We start from the raw sequence: 14,274 nt of genomic DNA, 5'->3' as shown, positions 1-14,274 counted from the left end.
GTGCCAACGGTTATAATTAAAACGACTATTTAAAAACAAAACTACCTTTTGTATTTTGAGACTCTTGGACTACAAAAAATAACCGCTCAAAGCAGATCTCCTTTCCTTCCATGCGTCTGTTTGGAAATCTTTTTTTTTCCAAGGGCGAGATTTCTTGCGATTTGTGATATCTTAATGACTTGAATAGAATTTCATTTGATTCATTGATTTTTTAACAATTGTCTCATGGGCTTTGTGCCACCCCAACTCAACAATTAGGGGCAAACTGTAATGGCTGAATTTTTTTATAGGATGACATTGACGCGATGACTCGATGACGTAATACCATCTGACGTGATGACAAAGAAGATGCAACCCGAAGACACAGCGAAGGATGCAAGATTGAGAGCAGTGCATTGAATGGTAACGATCCAGCCAAATAAGGCAAGAGCATTATGAGCCATAAATTCAGCCGTTAAAAGGGACAACATTAAGACGTTGGAGCGTGAGCATGGAAGATTCCCCTTTATTCAAGCGTGAAGATTAATGTAATAATTAGTGAATTTATTTTTGTATTCGTTGGAAAAAGCCAAGGAAAAAAAGAAGGCATATAAAAGGAAGAGAGAGGTCATTGACATGTTTTTTAAGCAATATCGTGAGAAAGACATTAGAGTGAACTAAGCATTCTTGTAAACGACGATCAGTCACGAAGAAAGATAGTGAACTATATTAGTTTGGTGGATCTCCAACCACCCGCGGTTTTTTACCCGTCTTCATTGGGGTTTTCCGCGTCACCACTTTCGTGTGTTCATCCCTTTTGTCGCATCGACTTTAGCATCATCTGGTTGACACGTCCCGCAAAGTTTAATTTCATCATAAGTGATAAATTTTAGCATAAACACCCATGTTCACAACCACTAGAGTTTGACATGATAAGAGAAGAATGTCACCAGAAATGGTGTCATCCAGTAGTAGCTCTCATTCCACTGATGCTGATGATACTGATGATTTTGATGGGGGGATAATATGGATCATGATGATGAACATGGCAATGGGGCGAGGGAGATGCAGCGATGCAAGAGTCGCGGAATTTTGACGACGAGAGTAATAATGGAGAAGAGCAACAAGTTGGTCTCCCTGCTGGTGTGATGAACTGTGCTTTTCTACTCATCACACTTGGATGTACGTTGTTCAGTGATAAGAGTTGTACCAGGCTTGCTCCGCAGAGCATCATAGAGTTGGATGACCTTGATTCGGTACATACTTATTCATGGGGATCAACGACTTTGGCCTTTCTATATCGTCAGCTAAGAGTGGCGAGTACGCAGTCGGCCAAACAGATTGTTGGGTGTCTCACACTTTTGTACGCTTGGATATACGAGTACTCCCTATTTTTTCGGCCTTAGAGAGATAGTCTAGGGGTTTATGATCACGATCCCCGGTGTATGAAGTGGGATTATCACATCGTCAGCAAGGATCCTGTTCGACTCCACTCGATACGCAGACGGTTGGACACCCTTCAGGCTTCAAAGGTACGCAATTTATTCATTTATTAATGTAGTCTAATATTAGTAGTACATTAAACTAATTAAATTAGTTCATTTTTTAAATTTTCAGGTCACTTGGATGCCATACGGCGATGATCCTGCTAGGATGGTGCCAAGGATGTTGTTTGTCGGTTCCATACGCTATCGAGACATTATTGAGCCGTACAACCCAGACCGGGTAGTACGACAGTTGAGTTATGTCCAAGGTATTCCTGGTCCGATTCCTCACCCCACCTTTGAATACAGACCAGCAAACACGAAGCGATATGAGGTTGAGTATAGCACAGTAGGAGCTGAGTTAGAGTGGCAGCGTTTATGTCGATCTTTACATAGTCTCAGTGTTTCGGAGTTGAGACGTGCTGGCCGTCTAGGAGATTGTACTGCGGATTACATGGACTGGTATTCTACATATTCTCATCCGATCCTTCTCGCTCAGGACATTCTTGATCCGGCCCGACCCAACACTACAAACACACACTATGTATGCATTTTGATTTTATATAACGTTGTAAATTTGTTAATTAGTGTTGTTACCTAACATAGCTAACTTATTATTTCTGAGTTTTGTAGTGGATGGCCCGATATCATGCTATACGAGGGCTTTGTTGGAGGATCGACATAACAACCAATTGCCCAACACTTCGACTTGCTATGAGATGATGAGCCAGATGGCTCAGGATTGGGATCAGGCTTTGTAGTTAGACCGTGCTTGGGACAATCATGATGATGGTGGTCCGCATCAGTAGTTTTCATGAGTTTGTTTAGTTGATGTATTATTTATTATAAAATTGAGACTTTATGGTGGTTTTATGATATGGTTTGATGTTATGATATGATTTGGTGATATGTAATTTTTATGATATGATTTTATGTCATGATTATCATGTGAATCATTTCTCCAACTAAATCTTAAGTTGTGAATGCTATAGAACAAAATGTTAATCCCTATCATTATAATATAAGACAAAAATATGAATATCAATATCATTACAATATAATAATCATTACAACAAATAAGTTACAAAGTTATAATTTATAATATACGACAAAAATAAAATACACTAGGTAGTAGTGAGGAAATAGTACCACAAATCGCATCTCGCATCATATAACTTATCCCATCCTTCAACACTATCATCATGCATGGTATGCCATAAGTTGTGAATTGTTGGTATGAGTCATCCGGGTGCTAACTCCAATATGATATAATGCTGATAACTGCCAAGATGTGCAATCACTAGTTCCCCTATCGGACCAGTTGCAGCTGATCGAGATTCCAATGGAAGTACAATGATGCACGGATAAAGGCTTCCCCCTGCCCCTAATCCAACCAAAATGACTACGATGTTGAAGATGTGAGCAATAGGAAACAAGTCTTGCGCACATACCATCCAATGCGCGTCTGTACACAATCCTCGTTTCCTAGTAATGCGCTTGATTGATGCTTTAATCTGATCGTAGTATACACCTCTGTAAACTTCCGGATCAGCAACAATCTCATTTTCCATAATTGTGGGGACACAACTCCTATGTTTTTCCCCACTCCAAAAATCATTTGCAACAGATCTAAATCCACAATTACCATCTGCCTTGACATTCGTCCATCTAACGATGTATTGATTAATAATCTCCGGAACAGACTTGTCAAACAGAAATGCGCTAGACCCATCATCATTATCTAAGCTTTGCTGACCTACAACAATCAAATTATATTGTTAAAATTATAATTACATAAAGATCAATATTATAATAATAAATACATATAATAAATAAAAATATTACATGTAGAAGTTGACATGCTCAAAACTGAACCTACTGATCTGATACCTCTCGTTGACGACCCATGAGATGTGTACTCAAAACCACTCTTATTACACTTCATACTTGGATGGTTCTTTCGTGGTCTTCCTTTGGGGTTCTCAACGATATTAGGCTCAAAAGCTGAACAACCTGGATTACGCAGATGATCCTCTAAAATCCATGTAGCACTCCGCAAGAAGGGAGGATCACTACTTTGAACCTGGTCGACTAACTCTAGGAAGTACAGAGAATCCTGTGCCGCCTCAGATATGAAATCGGGGTTGTTCACCCCATCACCAAGGATCAAAGTAGTCCAATAAGGATGTAAGTCTGTCAGGTACAGATCCTGCTTCACCTCCAAGCGTCTGTGTATCATGCATGCACAAGGAATGCCATGTGTGGTTCTCAATGAGCAACCACAATGTTGATGGACCTCATCGGCCAAATCCCCCATACGTGCTTCCTAATGTCGTAAAAGCTCTAAACATTAATGCGAAACTCGACCATTTAACATATGCAAAGCCGCATTCCCGTACATGATCCCATGCCGATGCCGAATCTCCTCCAGGTCATTCTCTAGTTTTTTCACCTGATTTTCTATCTCGATATGAGAAATAAAAAATTTGGTGTCCAATGGAGCTGTACTACTGAAAAACCCAAGATTTCAGAGCTGAGTGTGCACTTTCGACTCGGCTAGTGCACGTATTCCCAAGATGAAAAACATTGTCCTTTTATGCCCGAACGAACTTCTCTTTGTACACAAGCCAAGTGTTTTCAACATATTCGATGATTCTAGTCTACTATCTGTACACATCTCTCATGTTCCCAGCGGCAGCTAAGTAACCCATCTGGGAGGTGGAGTTAATTATCGGATACCAACTTCCCTTCAAAAATCTCAGCCCATCATCGGGGTTGCGCATAATGACATTCACTCTACTTTACACATCTTTGCAAATATGCCATCTACATAACAAATGTGCAGAGTTAGGGAACACTTCCCGTACCTGATGCGTATGAGGAGCATCAAGTTCGAAAGCATAGGTCGCTGTTGGCCAGATAGTGCTAACCACTGTGCGAGACTGTGCCAGAGTCCTAGTTCTGTTAGGATTCAAACATAGTGTCCTAGTTCTGTTAGGAGTCTATGTATTTTAATTGCTTTATAAGTGTGAGTAATAAAGGAATCCTATTATATGTAGGAGTCTAATTCCTTATCATTGAGTCATGTTAGGAGTCTTATTTTAATAATTATCTTTAGGATAGGCGTGTGAATTAGAGATAAGTTTAGGTTGTTATTTATTTTTCTCCTTTAAGATAAAGATGGATAAATTAGTTTGTTATGTGTGTTTATTTTTTAAGTTTTACTAGATAAGCAAGGAATCTTGTACTATATAACCAAGATTTCGGCCATAATAATAGTTATGTTTGATGAGTAAAAAGAAAGTGCATAATTGCATGTATTGAGCGTAAGCTAACAATTAGTTTCCGAGTAGTAAACCAAAAAAAACAACCGAGACTTATTTGTCTATACTCTTAACCGCAACTTAAGAGTAATATCCTTTAAGTTTCATAGTTAGTTCATTCGTAAATCACAAAAACACAAAAAGAGTTCGAAAGAACCAACAAAAATGACATCAAGTTGTATCAGAGCAAGGGTCACTGTGGTAGCGCGTGAAGGTACGTGTGACCTGGAATTTCGGATTTTTTTGGTTCTGCCGAAAGCTAACATACAGGGCTACATCGTGTCAAAATTTCAGCCTAATCCGACATATAACGAAGTCGAAGCGAAGCAAAACATTCGGCATTACGATGGGAGAAAGTGAAGCAGACAAAAAGAGGGATGTTATGTTGGAGGCCCTTCAAAAACAGTACGAATCTCTTCAAGCGGCACTCTCTCTCTTAACATTAGAGGCTGTCAATAATAAGAAGGGCGAAGCACAAGCATCAAAGGGGGACTCAATTAAACTTGGGGATTAGCCTGAGTTTGATGGAGCACTAGATCCGGAGGCTTATTTGGAGTGGGAGCGAAAACTTGATAAGCTCTTTGAACACAAGGGCGTGAATGATCATAAGGCATACACTTATGCCGTACTCAAGTTGTCTAAACTGGGTTCTCTTTGGTTTGACAACATAATGAGACGAGAAAGAGAACGACAAGATAAGATTAGTTCATGGGATGACTTGAAATTAAAGATGAGGAAACGATTTGTCCCAAGAACGTATAAGCAAGACTTGTTCCACAAGTTTAACACTTTGCAGCAAGGGAGTATGGATGTCGAAGGGTACATAAAGGAGTGTGAGAGGTTATCCTTGGCTTGTGATTGTAAGGATGTCGAGGAGCAAAAGATTTCGAAGTTTCTTGTGGGCTTGAACTTAAATATTAGCAATAGAGTCGAGTTGCAACCTTTTTTCTGGTTTGACGAAGCATGCGAGTTGGCTGTGAAGGTTGAGAGGCAACTTAAGGCTGCAAAGGCAAGGTCTTTTAAGCCTTCCTTTAGGCATAAGATCGAGAGTTCCAAACTATCTGAAAAGTTTGACACTTTAGATAAAGGCAAGGGTATAGACGCGACGGTGATGGGGGAATTGAAGCCAAAGCAAGGACCTTTGACTCCAGGATAGGTGAGCATGAAGGGTAAGCAATGTTTTAAGTGCCAAGGACATGGGCACATAGCCCGACAATGCCCGAACATGGTGCTTGTTTCGGTGGAGGAACACCATGCGCTGTTAATGGAACAACAAGAGGAGGAAACGAGACTGTTGGCTAACAACAAGGCTGCTAATGACTTTGAGGAGACGGAGGTTGCCTTTTTTAGTACCAACTTGATGCATCCGGAAGAGGAGATGGACGAGAAGAGAGGCCTGATCCTTAGGCGTGCATTGGTGGTACAATCTGTCGAGGAGGATGAGCATGAGCAACGTCAAAATTTGTTTTAATCAAGGTGCTTGATCAATGGTAAGACATGCAATTTTATTATTGATTCGGGTTCTTGCACTAATGTTGTTGCTCAATCTGTAGTGCACTCATTAAAGATACCTACGCAAATACACCCTAGACCTTACAAGTTGAGTTGGTTGAATGATGATGGTGGCGTGTTGGTGAATCAGCGAGCATTAGTAGGCTTTAGGGTAGGCACATACATGGATCAGTTGTGGTTTTATGTTGTCCCTATGAGTGCTTGTGATTTATTGCTTGGGCGTCCATGGCAATCAGATCGCCATGTGATACACCATGGTCGAGATAACATCTATTCGGTGGTGAATGATGGCGAGCGTTTTGGTCTCAAACCTTTACCTCCTAAGCATAAGATGGTGCATAAAGCTACCGGGGTTGCGACCAAGGTAGATGAGAGTGTCGACCATGCTTGCATAAGTTCGTGTAGGGATGAGGAGCTAGATGCCGCGAGCAATAAAAAGGAAAGACGAGTTAAGTTGTTGCACCTTCGTTAAGATCCACGTATGGGTGAGGGAGATTATGTTTGGCTATCCCTTAGTGCTCAAAAGCTACATTTAGATCAGAAGAACGATGAACCTATGGGCAAAGGGGTGTGCGCTACACTTGGGAGTGCTGATCTCGTACCATGCTTAGAAGACCCTTGAGGACAAGGACCGTTTTCTAGAGGGAGAGTATGATGCGTATGAGGAGCATCAAGTTCGAAAGCATAGGTCACTGTTGGCCAGACAGTACTAACCATTGTGCGAGACTGTGCCAGAGTCCTAGTTTTGTTAGGATTCGTACATAGTGTCCTAGTTCTGTTAGGAGTCTATGTATTTTAATTGCTTTATAAGTGTGAGTGATAAAGGAATCCTATTATATGTAGGAGTCTAATTCCTTGTCATTGAGTCATGTTAGGAGTCTTATTTTAATAATTATCTTTAGGATAGGCGTATGAATTAGAGATAAGTTTAGGTTGTTGTTTATCTTTATCCTTTAAGACAAAGATGGATAAATTAGTTTGTTATGTGTGTTTATCTTTTAAGTTTTACTAGATAAGCTAGGAATCTTGTACTATATAACCAAGATTTCGGGCATAATAATAGTTATGTTTGATGAGTAAAAAGAAAGTGCGTAATTGCATGTGTTGAGCGTAAGCTAACAATTGATTTCCGAGTAGTAAACCAAAATAAACAACCGAGACTTGTTTGTCTATGGTCTTAACCGCGACTTAAGAGTAATATCCTTTAGGAAAAATTGTCAAGAATAAGTCAACCTTTGCGTTGACCGCTTTTAACAAGTCAACCTTCATTTATTCCAGTAGCAAGTAAAGCTTGTACATGAATTAGCTTTTAACAAGTTTTTTTACTTATGAACTGAAAAACCCCTACAATTTTGTTCAGTTTTAATATGTGTGTATTCTAGAACTCATTAAATTGTTCTCTAGCACATATTTGCACTGCTTGAATTTGATAAAAGTTCCATGAGAAACTTAAAACTGAACAAAATTGTAGGGGTTATTCAGGTCATAAGTAAAAAAAACTCGTTAAAAGCTAATTCAGGTACAAGCTTTACTTGCTACTGGAATAAATGAAGGTTGACTTGTTAAAAGCGGTCAACGTAAAGGTTGACTTATTCTTGACAATTTTTCCTATCCTTTAAGTTTCATAGTTAGTTCATTCGTAAATTACAAAAACAGAAAAAGATTTCGAAAGAACCAAAAAAATTCACATCGTACTGCTTTCATAAGTCTCAAATCATGGTCTGTTATGAGTATAACAAGGACAACATTCTCCCTGATAAGCAACTTAAATTTGTCCAACATAAATTGTAACTATTTGCTATTTTGTTGGCCATCAGAGCATAACCAACAATAAAGTTCTTGTTACAAGGTGTCATCATAATGAGCTCCAAAAAAAGGCATGTTATATTTATTAGTTTTGTATGTTGCATCCATAGTAACAACATGCGGATAAGTACGGAGGATATCTGTCAATCGAAGGTGCACCATGAACGTCTGTGTCATCACATTTGTCAGCTCGTCTTGCCGTATCCAGAAAATGTAGTTGTGCTCTCGAGCAAGGTGTAGGAATTGCTGCATCACGTCTCTACCATCCATTGCTTCCCTTCTATCATTTTCCTTCAGGTTGTACAAGTGTCTCATATTAGGATGATCATCGGGAAATCTCTCATTAACGACTTTCATAATACTAGCAAGCCTAACATGCGACTTCATCATATCGCGAGCGAAAACCTTTGCCGCAGGACTAAGACCGCTAACGGGTTGGTGGCCCTCACGGTAATGAATAAACTCGTGATTATGCATGCCACTTACTCCTGGATCTGCTTTGATCACCCATCCCGTTCGATCAGGGTAATCCAAAAACATAAGCTTAATTTTCGCTCTACATCCACATGCTTTTGTTTTCGTAGCTACACGTTCTGCTACGCTAAGATCCCTACCTTCACCCCGATATCTTTCACCCCGGTTACATCTCATAGACACATACTCATTCCCATTGGATTTGAGTCTATGATTTGACGAAATAACCAACACAAACCCAATTTAAAGTGCCCTAGGTTTCTTCCAAGCTTGTACTTCGTTTTTCTCACCCCAAACCGTTTCATTATAAAACATGTGAATATAATCTGCATAATCACCCCAAACCGTTTACAATCATCAAAATACTACATGACTCAACAATTTCCCCCTTTTTGATGATGACAAACAAATGATGCTTATCACAAATTAAGCAATAAACGATGTACTTTAATTCCCCATAATAAACAAGTCATGCATGTATATGAAGGAAATATCAACATAAATAAACACATCATACAAAGAAATTCATCATAGAAGGATATAGACTTAACTATATTTGACCATAAGCATCATACATATTCTTCCCCCTTTTGTCATTATCGAAAAGGATCATCTTACACACATTTATTTTAGGTAAATCATATACACATAATTTTATATGCTACACTTACCACCATTGAGGTTAAACACTTGTTAGTCCCAAAAGCCTCAAGAATCTCAGTTTTCAAACTTAGGATGCATGTGCTACACAAATTTCCAACTCACAATCCAAAGACCCAACTTCAAAAACCATCGAAGGAACTTGACAAGTAAGAGAATAAAAGTCAAGCAAAAATCAATTTTGAAGGTCAAGAATGGATTAAGAGATAGTACATTGTAATATCCGGCTCAAAGAAATATGAAAGAAGTTTGTGGAAATTTTTGAGTAGAAGGAACTTGAGATATATTTTGTGCTCTATGGTTTAGACTATAATAAGAGGTTCTCAACAATCATTAGAGTTAATCACTTCACCTCACACTTTTAAATCTCTGTCAAACCCCACACACATTCACCTTGATATATATATCTATCAAGTTCACTTTACTTAACTAATCAGCCATGAGGAACTCAATGAGTGAAGAAACTTGAACGACTTCATCTTTAGACAAGTTCTTTCAATCATTTGCTTATGTTCCTCTTCTCATCATCAAATCATGAGTAAGCATTTCACAATCATATATATGACATATTGACTTCTAGGAAGTAATAAAGATTGGAGCACCCTTGTTTACCCCTTTTTTTATTTTATTTTAAAAAAAATTACATTTTTTTTAAGAAGGGTGTCATTACAAGCTGTTGTACTTTTCCTAGAATGCACATTTACCTACCACAAAGAAGTAATACATACTTGAAATCCACCACCAAGAATGAAAACATATATATCGATTCCTTCCTTATTCCCCCTGAGTTCCTTACCATTCCTTCATCATTAGGAACTTATATGAGTAGTTCCTTATAATGACATATCCTTCTGAGCATCAATTGATAAAACATAAAATACTTGCTTCTCACTTCTTCCTTAACTTCCCCCTCAAAATGTATTTACCATTTATCACTCTTTATGTATCATTGAACCATAAAAATGCATGAATTTTAATTTAGAGCACATGGGAATTAGGATATTTGAATTGACAGGATATGAATGGAATGAAAAATTAATTAATCAAAGGGTATTTGAAGAAATGTGGTGTGAACTGTTGATAGTTGGCTAAGAATAGGTTTGTTCCCTCTAAAAGTTAAATGAAATGAAATATATTAAGGGAATTTACCATCTTGTTCCAACAAGGTTTCTTTCATTGTATCTTTGGCAACTTAGGACTTTCATGTTTGCCAGCATCCACAATTCTATTATGAGACCTCTTACACTCTTAGGCAAGGGAATATGCCTTTACGACACAAAAATTAAGTGTAACATATTTACTCTAGTATGCATATAATCACTTTAATTTTAGTATGTGTAAGAACCCAATTCGACAAAACGTTTGGAAAAGAACATGTTTATACTCAAGTCATACTTCATATTTACTCTAGTATGTGTAACATATTTACTCTAGTATGCATCTTTAAGGTATTTCAGTTTTTATATTTACTACGTAGTTGAACTCAAGCACTAATATAAATTAGTAAATACTAATTTGATAATCCGACTACATTATTTTACTCCATCTATAGTCATTGAACTGAAATCCTTTATTGATGTTGACCCTTAAGTTTTAAAGATGACTTAACCACAAAAGCCATAGTATATTTTATGTATGTTGTTGCAAGGTAATTCATGCTCGAGCTAAGAGAATACTTGATTGAACATTTAATCAAGATCGAAGTAAAGATGTTCGAGAGATGAAGAATCAAGCATGGAATGAAGATTAGAATACATTAGGGTATTTATTAATCTTCTTGTTAAGGTTGAGTAAAAGCTATATTAAGTTCAAGGTGAATTCTCAAAGGAACTTGGTTCTGTTCCCATGAAAGGAACAGACCTGGCACTATAGGAACAAGGCTAAGGAACAAGACTTAAAGATTAGGGAACAAGACTTAAAACTAATTTAGGAACTTCTAAGTGACTCTATATTGTGCGCCTAAGTTAATTGAGTGCCCAATATAGTTGTTAGAGTTTTTAGGGATATTTTGACTAAGATCCATTATTTTAGGAAGTTAGTTTAAGTTTGTTAGGAAAAGATTTTAAAAAGATTTTCTGATTTTAAATTAACTGATTTTCAAATATTATCTTTTTAAAATATATTTTATCTTTTATATTTTATTTAAAAGATTTAGTTTTCGAAAATTTAATATTTCCGGTTTTTAAAATGTTTCGGATTTTAAAATTGTAAAACTGTTTTCCGGTTTTATAAAAGATTTTGAAAAAGATATTTTTCCTAAAAACTAGCTAAAGTATTTTATTTATTTATTTCCTGAAATCTAGATTGCACGCCTAAAGTCTACAGCTACACGTTTTATGTAGTTAGTGGATTTAGTGGCTTAAGTTAATTATCCTCCAAGTATTTATTTAATTAAATAAGTTTAATTATTCTCCAAGTTTTGCAAAAACCACGTAATGTGTTACTGCTTCTATGAATTGAAGTAGTGGATTAGTGGATGCTTTACATGACATGGAATAATTAATTTAATTTAATTAATTAATTAAACATCATGGAGAACATGTGATAATGGTCTAAGATAGTGGAGAACATGTCTTGTCTCAATTGTCTATAAATAGGCGCCTAATTCATTTGAGCAAAATTGTGTCTGACTTAGTTAATTTGTCCTAAGTTATCTAAAGTGTCAGTGCCTTTTCCTTAAGAGAATTCATACTTACATTAATCGAGTTTATTACTCTTCCATTATTTTATAAAGTGTATTTTTGAGAAAAAGGGTTTGAGTGAACTCTTGTAAATGTGAGAAAGCTTTGAGTGAAGCAAGAGAAAGAGAAAGAGAAAGGAACTTCGAGTGAAGTTTGAGAGAAAACGTCAGTTGTTGGGAACTGTCGTTGGGAACTTGAGTTGAGTGACTTAAGTTGAGAATCGAGAGAAAAGTAATAGGTTGTAATCAGAGTTGTTTTGGCCTATTATAGTGGAAAGTTGTTTAAAATCCCTTGTGGTCGAGGTTGTTTCTTCCTACTAGGCCTAGGGAGTTTTTCCTCGTAAAATCTTTCGTGTTCCCATTGTTTGTTCCCAAGTTTACTTTTAATTCCGCAAAGTATAGCTTATTCTCTCACTATAATTCACCCCCCCTCTTATAGTGCTCATATTATACAACAATTGAGTACATCCTTAAAAATTTATTCCATAATTTGGTAGCTAACATCAATAATCTCCATATTATTAATAGTAATTGGTTAATCCCCTTTCTAACTTTATGGAAAGAAACTACTTAAGTTTATTAATTCTTAAAGTCTACTTTAACAATCATTTCTCATAATAATATATGACAACACCCATCACATTATGTAATCTTCTCACAAGCTAATGCTATTAGCTCATAAGAACACTATATTGTAACTTCCCATCTAACTAAACATCTTACAATCACATCTAACCACTCCGTAGTTGTAATCTGAAAGTTGTCGTATGATTATCATATTATTCCAGTTATTACTATAATAAAGACTTTGACAAAGTAGCGACTCATTACTAGAACTATTATTCTATATTAGGTTTGTGACCTTTCCACAATTCAATAAACTACCATCAATAACAACATACAAACGACTTGCATATATCGCATAAACAAAACCAAGAACATGTTTTCATTACTATATTAATCTGATACTCAAGTCGCCTTCAAGCAGTAATAAAGACCATTTAAGCAAAAACTAAGACTTCTGTAACATAATTAAACATTTCTATTCAACTTAAGGATTCAAACTTCCACACCAACTGATTTTTGTTAATATCAACGACTATATGTTAATAAAGACCTTAAAGTACTAGCCAAACATATATTCGAGGCCTCTTTAAGGTATTTCAGAACTTATATTTACTACGTAGTTGAACTCAAGCACTAATATAAATTAGTAAATACTAATTTAATAATCCGACTATATTATTTTACTCCATCTATAGTCATTAAACTGAAATCCTTTATTGATTACATCCTTAATAATTTAATCCATAATTTGGTAACTAACATCAATAATCTCAATATTATTAAAAGTAATTATTTAATCCCCTTTCCAACTTTATGTAAAGAAACTACTTAAGTTTATTAATTCTTAAATTCTACTCCAATAATCATTTCTTATAACAATATATGACAACACCCATCACATTATGTAATCTTCTCACAAGCTAATGCTATTAGCTCATAAGAACACTATATTGTGACTTCCCATCTAAGTAAACATCTTACAATCACATCTAACCACTCTGTAGTTGTAATTAGAACGTTGTCGTATGATTATCATATTATTCCACTTATTACTATAATAAAGACTTTGACAAAGTAGCGACTCATTACTAGAACTATTATTCTATATTAGGTATGTTAACTTTCCAGAATTCAATAACCTACCATCAATAACAACATACAAACGACTTGCATAGATCGCATAAACAAAACCAAGAACATGATTTCATTACTATATTAATCTGATACTCAAGTCGCCTTGAAGCACTAATAAAGACCATTTAAGCAAAAACTAAGACTTCTGTAACATAATTAACCATTTCTATTCATCTTAAGGATTTAAACTTCCACACCAACTGATTTTTGTTAATATCAACGACTATATATTAAAAAAGACCTTAAAGTACTAGCCAAACATATATTCGAGGCCTCTTTAAGGTATTTCAGAACTTATATTTACTACGTAATTGAAATCAAGCACTAATATAAATTAGTAAATACTAATTTCATAATCTGACTATATTATTTTACTCCATCTATAGTCATTGAACTGAAATCCTTTATTGAGTACAACCTTAATAATTTAATCCATAATTTGGTAACTAACATCAATAATCTCCATATTATTAATAGTAATTGGTTAATCCTCTTTCTAACTTTATTGAAAGAAACTACTTAAGTTTATTAATTCTTAAAGTCTACTTCAACAATCATTTCTCATAACAATATATGACAACACCCATCACATTATGTAATCTTCTCACAAGCTAATGCTATTAGCTCATAAGAACACTATATTGTAACTTCCCAT

At 36.0% G+C, this 14,274-nt stretch overlaps 2 protein-coding genes across 2 annotated transcripts; both read right to left on the bottom strand.

The window, feature by feature from the left end:
• Positions 1-2,704: 2,704 nt before the first annotated feature.
• Positions 2,705-3,780, bottom strand: LOC125493462 (uncharacterized). Its single transcript, XM_048636841.1, has 2 exons — positions 3,354-3,780; positions 2,705-3,219 (listed from the first exon to the last, which is right to left on the bottom strand). Exons 1-2 carry the CDS (start codon positions 3,778-3,780, stop codon positions 2,705-2,707), a joined length of 942 nt encoding a protein of 313 aa, XP_048492798.1.
• Positions 3,781-8,140: 4,360 nt separating this feature from the next.
• Positions 8,141-8,755, bottom strand: LOC104901228 (uncharacterized). The gene has a single exon (XM_010688779.2). The coding sequence runs from the start codon at positions 8,753-8,755 to the stop codon at positions 8,141-8,143; it is 615 nt and encodes a 204-aa protein (XP_010687081.2).
• Between the last annotated feature and the right edge of the window lie 5,519 nt (positions 8,756-14,274).

This window comes from Beta vulgaris, chromosome 1 (assembly GCF_026745355.1).
Source record: "Beta vulgaris subsp. vulgaris cultivar EL10 chromosome 1, EL10.2, whole genome shotgun sequence".
Taxonomy (NCBI): Eukaryota; Viridiplantae; Streptophyta; class Magnoliopsida; order Caryophyllales; family Amaranthaceae; genus Beta; species Beta vulgaris.
This window is presented reverse-complemented; position numbering and strand designations above follow the sequence as displayed.